The sequence below is a fragment of the Leptodactylus fuscus genome, chromosome 3, assembly GCF_031893055.1.
Source record: "Leptodactylus fuscus isolate aLepFus1 chromosome 3, aLepFus1.hap2, whole genome shotgun sequence".
In the NCBI taxonomy this organism is placed as follows: Eukaryota; Metazoa; Chordata; class Amphibia; order Anura; family Leptodactylidae; genus Leptodactylus; species Leptodactylus fuscus.
This window is the reverse complement of record NC_134267.1, coordinates 17,964,184-17,978,014: the sequence shown is the minus strand read 5'-3', so window position 1 is coordinate 17,978,014 and position 13,831 is coordinate 17,964,184. Positions and strand designations below refer to the sequence as shown.

Genomic DNA, 13,831 nt, shown 5'->3' with positions numbered 1-13,831 from the left:
GGAACCTGAATGTTTTCTTCCCGAAACACGGCCACAACTGTCCTCTAATGTGTCTAGTATTGTGACGAGGACATATTAATGAGAATGGGACGGAGCTGCAATGCCACATCCAACCTGTGAGCACAGCAATTTTTTTTGCACTTCTTGCAACCCCTTTAACTCCTAACCCCCTTAAGTACCAAGCTGACTAATGTAAGACATTACAAAAGGACTGTCTCAAGACCAAAGGTCCAATCCTATACAAAAAATAAAAATTTTCCTTGATTTTGATATGAGGATCAATTCCTGATAATGAGATTCTAGCCATTGATAAGGTGATATGGCGGAGAGGAATGACATGGGGAGTTGTGGCATTTTATTCCAGGCACTCTGACCCATGGGTACGGCATGTCTCTGCTCTATACAGTTGAGCTGTAATGATCCCCACACACAGCACCTGCACATCAATTATGATAATCATAATCACGGTCGTTAAGCTGAATGTTCATTATTATCAGGATGCCGGTGACAGCAGATTCAATCATCGGGTGCAATGGGCAAGCAGTCACGGGCCCACCCAAGTTCCGCACACAGCGCTGTGCCACATTAAATCTATGATGTGTTCCACATCCCACTCTATTCCAAACGCTGCAGACGGTAAAGGTCAGTTTTATGTTCTGTGCAATATGCTTAGGTTCTCTAAATGAAATCTTTGGAGCCCGAGATATTTGTCTGCATTGTGTATCGTAAAAAAGCCTTGTGTACGGCCTAAAAACTCATGCATATCATTAGGTGGCGGCGTCCTCTTCAGAAGCATCATGTGAGAAATGAGGACTAAACTCTGAGCCGCCGTTATGTAGATCAGGATACATATATTATATTAGGGTTCAGGTAAAAAAGTATATAACATATCGCAAAGGACCCGAATATTCTCACCTTCATTGCCAAATGTATGATAATAGGGTAGCTAGATATGAGATAGATAGATAGATAGATAGATAGATAGATAGGAGATAGATAGATAGATAGATAGATAGATAGATAGATAGATAGATAGAAGGGCCTCGCAACTTTAGGAGGCCTAGTTGCCCCCCTGCTATTTTTTTTGTCTTTTACAGTTTTGGCCAAAAGTATTGCCCCCCCCCCTGCAATTCTGTCAGATAATACTCGTGTTCTTCCAGAAAATGATTACAAGCACAAACTCTTTGGTAATATCTTCATTTATTTTGCTTGCAATGAAAAAACACAAAAGAGAATGAAAAAAAAAGTCACATCATTGATCATTTTACACAAAACTCCAAAAACTGGTGCGGACAGAAGTATTGGCGCCCTCAGCCTAATACTTGGTAGCACAACCTTTAGACACAATAACTGCACACAACCGCTTCCGGTAACCAGCAATGAGTTTCTTACAAGGCTCTGCTGGAATCTTAGACCATTCTTCTTTGGCAAACTGCTCGCGGTCCCCCCTGAGATGTGAAGGGGGCCTTCTCCAAACTGCCACCAAGAGATCTCTCCCCCTCCCCCACAGGTGTTCTATGGGATTCAGGGCTGGACTCATTGCTGCCACTTCAGGGCTTTCTCTCACCACCATTTTCTAGTGCTGACCTGAAGTGTGTTTTGGGTCATTGTCCTGCTGGAAGACCCCTGACCTCTGAGGGAGACCCCGCTTTCTCACACTGGGCCCTACATTATGCTGCACAATGTGTTGGTCGTCTTCAGACTTCATAATGCCATGCACACGGTCAAGCAGTCCAGTGCCAGAGGCAGCAAAGCAACCCCAAACCATCAGGGACCTCCGCCATGTCTGACTGTAGGGGGCGTCTTCTTTTCTTTGAAGGCCTCTGTTTTTCCTGTAAACTCTATGTTGAGGCCTTTTCCTACTTTTGTCTCATCTGACCAGAGAACATTCTTCCAGAACGTTTTTGGCTTTCTCAGGTAAGTTTTGGCAAACTCCAGCCTGGCTTTTTTCTGTCTCTGGGTAAGAAGTGGGGTCTTCCTGGGTCTCCTACCATACAGTCCCTTCTCATTCAGACGCTGACACTGGATAGTACGTGGTGACACTGTTGTACCCTCGGACTGCAGGGCAGCTTGAACTTGTTTGGATGTTAGTCGAGGTTCTTTATCCACCATCCGAACAATCTTGCGGTGAAATCTCTCGTTAATGTTTCTTTTCCGTCCACATCTAGGGAGGTTAGCCACAGTGCCATGGGCTTTACACTTCTTGATGATACTGCGCACGGTAGACACAGGAACATTCAGGTCTTTGGAGATGGACTTGTAGCCTTGAGATTGCTCACGCTTCCTCACAATTTTGCTTCTCAAGTCCTCAGACAGTTCTTTGGTCTTCTTTCTTGTCTCCAGTATCAGTAAAGGGGACTTTATACTGGTGGGAACCAGTAAAGGGGGCTTTAAGACATATGTGGTCCAGTAAAGGATGTTTTATACCATGTGGGAGCCGGTAAAGGGTGTGATATACTGAATGGGGGCTGGGGTGGGGCACATTCAAAAGTTTGCTCTGGAGCCTGGTCTTTGCTAGTTATACACCTGAATAGATAGAAACAGTGAGAGCAAGAACGAGAGAGAGAGAGAGAGAGAGAGAGAGAGAGAGAGAGAGAGAGAGAGGGAGATAGATAGATAGATAGATAGATAGATAGATAGATAGATAGATAGATAGGAGATAGATAGATAGATAGATAGATAGATAGATAGATAGATAGGAGATAGATAGATAGATAGATAGATAGATAGATAGGAGATAGATAGATAGATAGATAGATAGATAGATAATTGAAGGAGAAACAGAGACAGAAAGATAAATAGATTGATAATTAGAAAGACAGGGTCAAGAGAAACAATGCACCAGTCAGAAGAGCCCAAATCATAAATGTTAACCAGGTCAAAACCCCAAATTCTTGTTCTGTAACTGTGAGCTGTGCACTTTTCCTATGTTTGCTGTTGACTTTTTCGTCTCGTTACACACGAGTCCTCTAACCATAAAACAGCATTCATGGCAACCAGGTGGAGACTCGATATGACGTCTTATACCAGTAACTAGAGATTTCCTTTAACTCCTTGCCCTGGAGAATCTTGAATCTTATACACATAATACACATAACACGTTACCTTGCGTGAAATCCATTTGCCCTGATCTTCATCTCGATTGCTGAAAGGAACCTTCTTGTATTCAGTTGAAGTATGGAGTAGAGCTTCGTAGGGTTTGTTCTTATGGAACGTAGAGAATGGAGCAAACCTACAAGAAAAAAAAAAAATACAATGTTACAACGTGTACCAACTTTCCATTCTTCTAGTCCAAAAGTTGACTATGTTTAAGGGGTTGGTTGAAACCCAAGAGTAAGGAATACAGATGGGCGAACCAACTCATTCCGAGCCAGGTTTAACCAGTTTTTTTACAAAATCGAACAACTGGCGATTGAACCCGAAAAGAAACAAATCTTGGGGTTTGCCCATCTCTAGTAAGGAATACTGATGAGAATGTTATCCTTTGTTAAGTCTATATAGGCCCTTGAATGTGGATGAGTAGGGACAATTGATGACTACTGTACATTACGAACCTCGGAAATTGCCCGAGTAGAGAAGTAATTGTTAAAAATCTGAATCCCACCCCTGGGTTTTCCAATTCATATGATGTGTATGCTCTCATTAAACAATCTTCCCCACTGGGTTAAAAGGATATACCAGGACATGATGTGCAACATCACATCCCGATGCTATAATATCACTTTATAGTCTAGAGCAAAAAAATCTGCATATTTATGAGTTGCACTGCTAGAATGGAGAGATGTACGTCCACCAGATTGGATTAGGATTTCTTCTTTCTTTTGTGCTACATATGTTGAGGCATTTGGAACCAGCGTGGAAGTGGCCTGAGGGTTCTTGACATAAGAACCAAGAATTCTCAGATGATGGCACAGTATGTCATGTCTATCACATGCTAGGTATGGAGGGAAGGTAGTGTAGACTTGTGCTAAGACCAGAAAGTCATCTTGAGAGCCATATGTCGGTGCAACCACAGAAGATATATGTACAGTCATCTCTGCCTTACACAACGTTCAGGAACTATAAATGTGTGCTGGTGTTTTTGGACCACAGTTGGTTGAGTAAGGTTTGTGTCCAGTCTTTTAGATGGTATCTTCCCTTGGTCCATCTTAGTACTCTCCACGGCATCATTTGCCTTTATCACCACCACATCAAAGTACAAGGTACCATTATGAAGCACAATTTGTCCTGCAAAAACTAAGCCCTCATATGGCTTTGTAAATGGAAAAATAAAAAAAGTTATGGCTTTTGGAAGGTGGCGAATAGAGATTGCGAACCTGTTCGTAACAACCCATATTTGTACCAAATTTATTAAAATTTTCTTGTTCATCGTGACCTGAGGACATGCTCCATGTGACCATTGAGACCCAATCATAGGCCTCAGCAGTGACCCTGGCCACATGGCATCACCCAGGTGGCCAAGAGAGTTCCAGAAGCTGTGAGGAGGCCCAAAAGTGGTGAGAGTAGAGTATTAGATTCCGGGATCTGAACAGACCCAAAAGTATAATAATTTCACTTCTGGTTCTACCCAAACAAGACCAAAAGGATCGATTTGATCAAACTGTAGCCAAAACAAATCTTCAGTAGAGTTGAGCCGATCTTGAGTTTTCAGGATCGTTTTTAAAATCCGATTTTTGGTCATTTTCCAGCCGATCCCGATCGTGAAATTTGCTCCATCGCCGATCGGGATCCGATCTTTCCTGATCCCTCAACCAAAACCAATGGCCAGTAGGCAAGCATTGTGAGACCTCGATCCCGCCGAAAAATTCCGATCTCAATTGTGAAATTTACTCTATCGCCGAACGGAATCCGATCTCTTCCAATCCCTAATCTTCAGAGGTTCTTCCATCTCCAGTGGAGAGTAAAGAATGAAAATCTAAAAAAAATGGCTACGGTGGGAGGAGGTTAAGGAATAATTCTGAAAAAAAACCTCAAAAACCTTAGAAATTTAGAATTTAAGGGATTATAAGAAAACAATTTGAAGTTGCTGCTTCTGTAAATGACCTCAAACCGTTTCCGCACCATCTAATTGTTTTAATTTATTTAAAAAAAATAAAATAAAGTAAAAAAAAAAAAAAAAACCTTCAAAGTAAAAGACATTGTTTTAAGGAGCGCTTGATAAAAGGCTAAGAAATCCCGCAATTAAATCTAGTTAATTTAGCTTTAAATTATACAACAGTGCTGAAGCATGTATATCCTCCTGGGATCTGCAGCACTCATACAAGACAGATTATACTACTTGCAAGGCTAATTTGCACATGGGATGGACATCAGTGAAAAAATTAATGTGGCCCCAATGTCCCTGAGTATACAGAAGAGGTGCTGTGAGCCGGCTGCCGCACTTACAATTTTTATCACTTCTGAATTGCATTTTAATAGTACATTTTTCTTATGCTCCGACATGAAAGAAAATTTGCTATCTCTTGGGATCCTATGGCTGAAAAGCCATGGCAGGCGATGGAGAAATCTGCCTTAAAACATTCGAGATATCGGGAGCTAAATTGCACTGTGTGGCAATGGGAATACAATATGTACTCGTGTCATATCTGATTATTAACATACACAAAAGGAATTCAAAGGCATCCGTCTGCTGGAGTGCACTTAAAACTTCTATACGGCGCCGCATTAAATAGACATCATTAACACTGTGCAAAGGCTTCGAGATGTCAAGGGAAAAAAATTCGGCTGGGCAACTAAAAATATAGGATTGTAAGCAAAAATGTACCCGTTACCCCGTTATAGTTCTCTTTTATGCACCCTACTGCCACTTTAACTCTTCCACCCTTCTAACCATTGATGGAAGTTTCACCCAACTCAAAGTATAGCAATGTAAGCAAAAAAAAAATACCCAGTTACCCCATTATATTTCTCAACTCTTCTGCGCACCCTACTGCCGCTTTAACTCTTCTGCCATTCTAGTCCTTAAGTGAATTTTCACCACACAAAAATATAGCAATGCAAGCAAAAATATACCATTACCCCATTATATTTCTCAACTCTTTTGCGCACCCTACTGCCGCTTTAACTCTTCTGCCATTCTAGTCCTTAAGTGAATTTTCACCACACAAAAATATAGCAATGCAAGCAAAAATATACCATTACCCCATTATATTTCTCAACTCTTTTGCACACCCTACTGCCACTAACTCTTCTACCCTTCCAATCCTCAAGTGAATTTTCACCCAAATGAAAGTATAGCAACGTAAGCAAAAATATAGCTAGTGACCGATTATATTTCTCAACTCCTTTGCGCACCCTACTGCCACTTTAAGACTAGATGCACATAACCTAAGTGCAAAACAGCTGTGAAAAAGTCCATTTTCCATGGCCACCTTGCACCCAAAAGGAGACCATTTTCACAGATCCCTCATACATTTAAGTGTATAGAGGGAGCAAGAAAATTGCCAGAAATAAGATATGACCTATATATTGACAGTCCGTCAAAATGAAGGTCATGAATAGACAATAACCTCCATTCACTGACATTGAAATTAATGCTGCCTTGTGACATCTGTTAAAAAACACAATCACACGGCCATTATTTACTGTTGTGTCAAAGTAGCCTGAGGCTAGGTTCACACGGAGGAATCTGCCACGGATTTGGGAGCGGATTCAGCCCTCAAATCCTTGGCAAATTATGCCCAAATCTGCCTCCCATTGTTTTCAATATACAAAAATATACTGTTACCCTCTGCGTGATTTATAGGTTTGACCGCAATGTCAAACCTACGGTATAACTATCATATTTTTCAACTGTTTTTGTGCACCTTACTACCACTTTAACTCTTACATTCTTCCAATCCTAAAGAGAATTTTCACCCAAATAAAAATATAGCCTTGTACACAGAAACATACTCAGTTACCCTCTATTTGTTTGAAAGACTTCATCACAATGTCACATCTAAGGCCTGATTCACATCTGCGTTTGGTATTCCATTCGAGAAGTCCGCTTGGAGACCCCCCCAAACGGAATACAGAACACATTAAGAAGTGGTGAGCACTGAAAGCACACGGACCCCATAGACCAGGGGTGCCCAATACGTCGATCGCGATCTACTGGTAGATCGCAAAGGATGAGTGGGTCGATTGCGGGATGCAGGGATCCCCGGTGTCTGCTTGTTCACAGTGCAGGCTGAGAGTCATCTCCGGACACTGGCAGGTGGGGCTGCTGCAGCCCCAGCCTGCCAGTGTCCAGAGATAACTCTCTGCCTGTGCTGTGAAGAAGCAGACAGTGGGGATCCCTGGGCAGCCACGGAACACCACTGTCTCCTGCTGTCCCGATCCACCTGGCCCCACCCACAGACACGTCTGCCCCACCCATAGGCCCGCCCTGGCCCCGCCCACAGGCCCACCCCAGCCCCGTCCCGCCCTAATAGATCTTTTGCCTTGGTCAGCTAATAAAGTAGCTCACACGCTGAAAAAGTGTGAGCACCCCTGCCATAGTCTATAATAGGGTCCGTGTGCTTTCCGGGCAGAGTCCACACGAGTCATGCGGACAGGAAAGTAGATAATGAATTACTTTCCTGTCTGCATGTTCCGTGCGGACACCGCGCAGAAAGCACAAGGACCGCATTATAGTCTATGGGGTCCGTGTGCTTTCATAAGCTCACCGCTTGCCAATGCACTCAGTATTCCATTCATGGGGGTCTCCATGCAGACTCCCTGAATGGATTACCGAACGCAGATGTGAACTAGACCTAAGACTATTACATAGCTCAACTATTTTGCTCACCCTAATTCCCCTTTAACTCTTGCATCCTTAAGATCCTAAAGAGGAATTTCACCCAATATTTAAAAATAACCAAATACGTGTAAGCTAGAAGTTAGAGCAGTTGCCAAAGTTGCATAATCATGTCTTAGAATTTGGCATCTTTCCATTTTGCTATATCGGTCATTCTATTTTAATCTGTCTCTGGTTTTGGCTCACAATTACACAACAAAACACGGTTATGTGAATCAAGTCCAAGTCTTCTAAAATGAATAACTCACTCCTGATTTTTTTAAAGTTTACAATCCAAAATATTTTAATACTAAGTGAAATCTATCAGCATTATATTTATTAATTCTGTTATGCACCCTACTGCAACTTCAACTCTTCCATTCTTCCAATGTTAGGCTAAGGCTGCATATTGCGAGCCACAGACAAAAAGTGGTGCAGGAATAAAAGCGGTGGAATCACATTGCAGTTTTTCCTGCAGTGCTTTTCATGAATTCTCTGCAGTTCTCCTCTGTGGACTGTCTGCTTCAATTATACCCGTATATGGAAAACGCCAGCATTTCCGCACATTTAATTGACATTTTGCGATTCACAAAAACTCAACTGTTTTTGAAATCTCAGCATATCTGTTTCGGATATTTTTCTGCAATTTGTGAATGGGATTAGCCAGAATCCTGTCCACTTTGCAGGTACTGTAAAACATTGCGGCATTTTCGCTGCAGCATAATTGCAGCGTTTACGCTGTGTACGGCCCCTGACCTAAAAGAGGATTTTACCTAAAACTTTAAAAATCACAAAAGGAAGCGTGACTATATTGATTACATTTTAGAGGCGTGTACAAGAAGCATCTGAAAACATTGTTCAGAAAATCTGAAGCAAAAAATCAAGTCTTCTGAAAGTAATGCTTATTAAAAATATATACCGAATTATATATTTATGACTTTTCTTGCTGTTTTTATTCTGTGTCCTTTACAAGATTATGAGGACATCAGATTTATTTGAAGCTGGTACCCAGATATACAAAAATTGCAGGAATGTAGTGAGCATGCTCTCTGAAAAGTGCAGGCATGTAGTAAGCATGCTCTCTGAAAAGTGCAAGAATGTAGTGAGCATGCTCTCTGAAAAGTGCAGGAATGTAGTGAGCACACCATTTGAAAAGTGCAGGAATGTAGTGAGCACGCTCTCTGAAAAGAGCAGGAATGTAGTGAGCATGCTCTCTGAAAAGTGCAGGCATGTAGTAAGCATGCTCTCTGAAAAGTGCAAGAATGTAGTGAGCATGCTCTCTGAAAAGTGCAGGAATGTAGAGAGCACACCATTTGAAAAGTGCACGAATGTAGTGAGCATGCTGTCTAAAAAGTGCAGGAAAGTAGTGAGCATGCTCTCTGAAAAGTGTAGGAATGTAGTGAGCATGCTCTCTGTAAAGTGCAGGAATGTAGTGAGCACACCATTTGAAAAGTGCAGGAATGTAGTGAGCATGCTGTCTAAAAAGTGCAGGAATGTAGTGAGCATGCTGTCTAAAAAGTACAGGCATGTAGTAAGCATGCTCTCTGAAAAGTGCAAGAATGTAGTGAGCATGCTCTCTGAAAAGTGCAGGAATGTAGTGAGCACACCATTTGAAAAGTGCAGGAATGTAGTGAGCACGCTCTCTGAAAAGAGCAGGAATGTAGTGAGCATGCTGTCTAAAAATTGCAGGAATGTAGTGAGCATGCTCTCTCAAATGTGCAGGAATGTAGTGAGCACAGTATCTGAAAAGTGCAGGAATGTGGTGAGCATGCAGTCTAAAAAGTGCAGGAATGTAGTGAGCATGCTGTCTAAAAAGTGCAGGAAAGTAGTGAGCATGCTCTCTGAAAAGTGTAGGAATGTAGTGAGCATGCTCTCTGTAAAGTGCAGGTATGTAGTGAACACATTCTCTGAAAAGAGCAGGAAGGTAGTGAGCACGCTCTCTGAAAAGAGCAGGAATGTAATGAGCATGTTCTCTGTAAAGTGCAGGAATGTAGTGAGCATGCTCTCTGAGAAATGTAGGAATGTAGTGAGCATGCTCTCTGAGAAATGTAGGAATGTAGTGAGCATGCTCTCTGAAAAGTGCAGGAATATAGTGAGCATGCTCTCTGAAAAGCACAGGTATGTACTGAGCATGCTATCTGACACATGTAGTAATGTAGTGAGCATGTTCTCTGAAGAGTGCAGGAATATAGTGAGCATGCTCTATATCATCTACAAAGACAGTTTTTATTCTTAATTTTTTTTTTCATATTAGGAATTGTATAGCAAAAAATAAACCTTCATAGAGCTCTATTACCAGAAAAATAAAAATGATGGCTTTTGGGAGACAGGAAGTAAAAAGACAGAAATGCAAAAGCAAAAAGTGGCTGCAGCAGGAAGTGAATAGGAGGCTAAGATAGCAAGAAGTAACGTGATACAATTCTCCGATTCTTTGGCATCTTGAGACCTAACAGGTGTGAAAAACCATAGCCAGCAGTCACATCTGTTTGATTATGAGATCTTAAAGGAGTCAAATATTGAATTTGTCACAATCTAACCGGAAGCGCGATCCCGAATACGTAACAAAGAGACATACGATCCCCCTGGATTAATAGATGAAAATATAATGACCTCTTCCTCGAATTGAAAGAGAAAGTCAAAAACCTCGGAAGAAGTTAGAACTTGTTAATTACACAAAGTCTTAATATCTTCATCCCCAGCGTTATTAAAAAAACATAGCATCATTAGAAAAATTAAGCCGGAAAAAAAAAAAATGAAGGCGCAGCTTTGTAAATATCCAGTGGAAATTAGCTGCAAAAGACAGAGGAATTGTGGATCAAAAGCGGGTAATCATCTTTCACCGAGCCCCAGGGCGCTCATTTGTAAAATATGATTTGCTCATTGACTATCTCTCATTTTACTGCTTGCAGTTGAGTCCTCGGTATTAATGGGGTTAGCTCATTTACTGGTAGAACTTAAGAAGCCTCTCTGGATTATTCAATGTTCCATGCAAGGCTGGAGACCGAAAACTTGAACGTTAAAGTCGATGCTTCCCCTTTGGCCTACAGGTGGTGCGTATCAATATCAATTCGTTAGGACTTAAAGGGGTATTCCATCCCCATATTATTTTTTCATACTGATAAACTATCCACAGGAATATGAGGATCTGCTGTGGTCCGACACCTGGACTCAGCACAGATCAGCAGTCAGTAAGTTCACATGGGGTATTTGGCATTGGCAATCGGAGTGCAGTGAAAGCACACAGACCCCATAGACTATAAGGGAGTCCGTGTGCTTTCCGCACAGTCTCCACATGAGCCATGTGGACAAGAAAGTAGACCGTGAACTATGTTCCAAACGGAGACCGTGCGGAAAGCACACGGACCCCATTATAGTCTATGGCAGACCTGGGCAATGTGCGGCCCGCAGGCCACATCCGGCCCCCTGACTGCTTCTATCCGGCCCGCACAGCTAATGGTAGGTTTTTCAAGGACCTGTGATGATGTCATCACAACCTATCACCAGGATAGGCTGTGACTCATTAGTGGGTGGAGCCACACGGGACTGCAGCCCCCAAGCTGCCGGCAATGGGGACTGCTGGATGATAGAGAGAAGAGACAGCATGTGTTAGCAAGACGGGGGGAATAGGGGCAGATGTAGGGGGGCAGTTAAATTTAATACACATGGAGAGGGGACATTAAACTAGGGGGCAGCTGGAGGACGATATTAAACCGTGGAGGTAGCTGGAGGGGGACATGTCTGCCTCTAGTTGCCCCCAGTTTAATGTCCCCTCTAGTTTCTGCTGGTTTATACTGGGGCACCAGGAGAGGGACTTAATACTGTGGGACATTTGGAGGGAAACGTTATAATGTGGGGGTGTATAATGTACGGGTGACTGTAGGAGGATTTTACTTTGTGGGGCACATGGAAAAATAATTGAGAATGGGTGGAGTCAGCGGAGAAGTGGGTGGAGCTAAATTTGCCGCGACGTTCATGGCCCTCTAGAACCGTTACAATTTCTCATGTGGTCCCATGGGAAAATTAATTGCCCACCCCTGGTCTATGGGGTCCGTGTGCTTTCACTGTACACCGATTGCCAATGCGTTCGGTAGTCCGTTCGGGGGGGTCCCGATTTGGATTACCGACGCAGATGTGAATGAGGCCTAATAAGAGGTCTGGGTATCAGACCCTAACAGATAACATACTGATGACCTATCCTGTGTAGTATGAAAAATTATTTCGGGCCGGAAAGCCCCTTAGTCCTAAAGTCTATCCATTTTTGGATGGTGGTGATTGTCATTGCCATAATTTTATTACAATAACAGTCCATGGATTTCACTATACACTGCAGTATCTTAGTATTGTAGTGTATTATATGACTAATCACCACCCCTAGGGTTCAAGGTCCCAAGGGGGTCTAAAAATAAAAGTGAAAGAAAAAAAAAGTTTTTGGGACATATTGAAAATAAAAAGACACATTTAAATTCCCCCCTTTCCTAAATCACATATAAAAATAAACACTTTGTCCCCGGGCTCAAAAATTCTCGAAATATTAAGGTAGAAAAATATTGATCCCATATAGCCAATATCATAGCGTGGAAAAAAATTCTAAATAATTCAATATTTTTTTATTTTTTTTTTAAATTAATTAAAAAAAAAAATAGTGATCAAACCAGAAAGTATTCTCAAAAATTGTATCAATAAAAAAATCCCACATAAAAAGATGCCATACCCAACTTTGAACATGGCAACACAAAGAAATTTCAATTCAATTTCAATTCAATTTTGTAAATTTTAACATTTTTTAAAAGTTTCGTATCGCCATGATGAACTAACTCACAGAATACTGGTAAGACAGAATTCTGCCACATAGTGAGTGTCGTACAAATTAAACCCATAAAAAATTGGCGCCAATGCATTTTTTTTTCCATTTCCACCTCATTCTGAATTTTTTTCCAGCTTCCCAGTAGATTGTACAAGACATTGAATGGTGTCATTGCAAAGTACAAATTGTCCCATAAACTACAAGTCATCATGTGAACCAAAAATTAAAAAAAAAAAAAAATGGGTCTTGGAATTTGGGGGGGGGATTGGATAATCAAAATCAAAAATTGTCTCATTCTTTAAAGGGTTCATGTGCGTGATTTCAATCTTTGGGATTCCCATTATTGAAGGGAACATTTGCAGAGAGGCTTTTTTACTAGTAAATGAGTTGACCCCATTAATAGTGAAGACTGCTGATCTGTGTGGGGTCCGGGTGTCAGGCCAGACTGATGACCTAGCTTTGAATTACCTGTCTTCCTGGAAACCCTTCGTCCATTCTTGTCTCTTCAGTTGTTCTCGGGCCTCTTCCAGGGAATCGAATGCTGTTGCCACTCGTAGCGTTGGCTCCAAAGGCTTGTAACGTTGTCGGAGCACTTCAGCTGGGTCACGGAATGGACCCTACAGGAAAGGAGGATCAATAGACTTAGATACAGCCATCAATATCATCTATCCCTGTGCCCCAAATGCTGATGGATTCCTTCAGAGACAACTCATACGATTTACATCCCATCGGACAGGATAACAAACGAGAATGTATCATTATTACTACTGGAAAATAATACCAAAGGGGGCTGTGCAGGTTGGAGAAACCCTGTTTGGTGCTGTCTCATATATATATATATATATATATATATATATATAGATAAACAGACCAATAGATAGAAAGATGCTTTAATGAAAGATTAAAAGATAGATAGATACGGGATAGATAGATAGATAGATAGATAGATAGATAGATAGATAGGAGATAGATAGATGATAGATAGATAGATAGATAGATAGATAGATAGATAGATGATAGATAGATAGATAGATAGATAGATAGATAGATAGGAGATAGATAGATAGGAGATAGATAGATAGATAGATAGATAGATAGATAGATAGATAGATAGATAGATAGGAGATAGATAATAGATAGATAGATAATAGATAGATAGGAGATAGATAGATAGATAGATATGAGCTAGATAGATAATAGATAGATAAATAGATAGATAGATAGATAGATAATAGATAGATAGAAAGATAGATAATAGATAGATAGAA

General features: G+C 41.3%; 1 protein-coding gene across 1 annotated transcript in view; it reads right to left on the bottom strand.

Annotated features, from left to right (window-relative positions):
* The window catches only part of SPATA17 (spermatogenesis associated 17), a 131,495-nt gene that overhangs the window by 19,242 nt on the left and 98,422 nt on the right, over positions 1-13,831 (bottom strand). Inside the window, exons 8-9 of the mRNA XM_075267166.1 lie at positions 13,032-13,180; positions 3,106-3,232 (exon numbers count right to left, since the gene is read on the bottom strand). Coding sequence (XP_075123267.1) covers positions 3,106-3,232; positions 13,032-13,180 — 276 coding nt within the window. The remainder of the gene's footprint in view (positions 1-3,105; positions 3,233-13,031; positions 13,181-13,831) is intronic.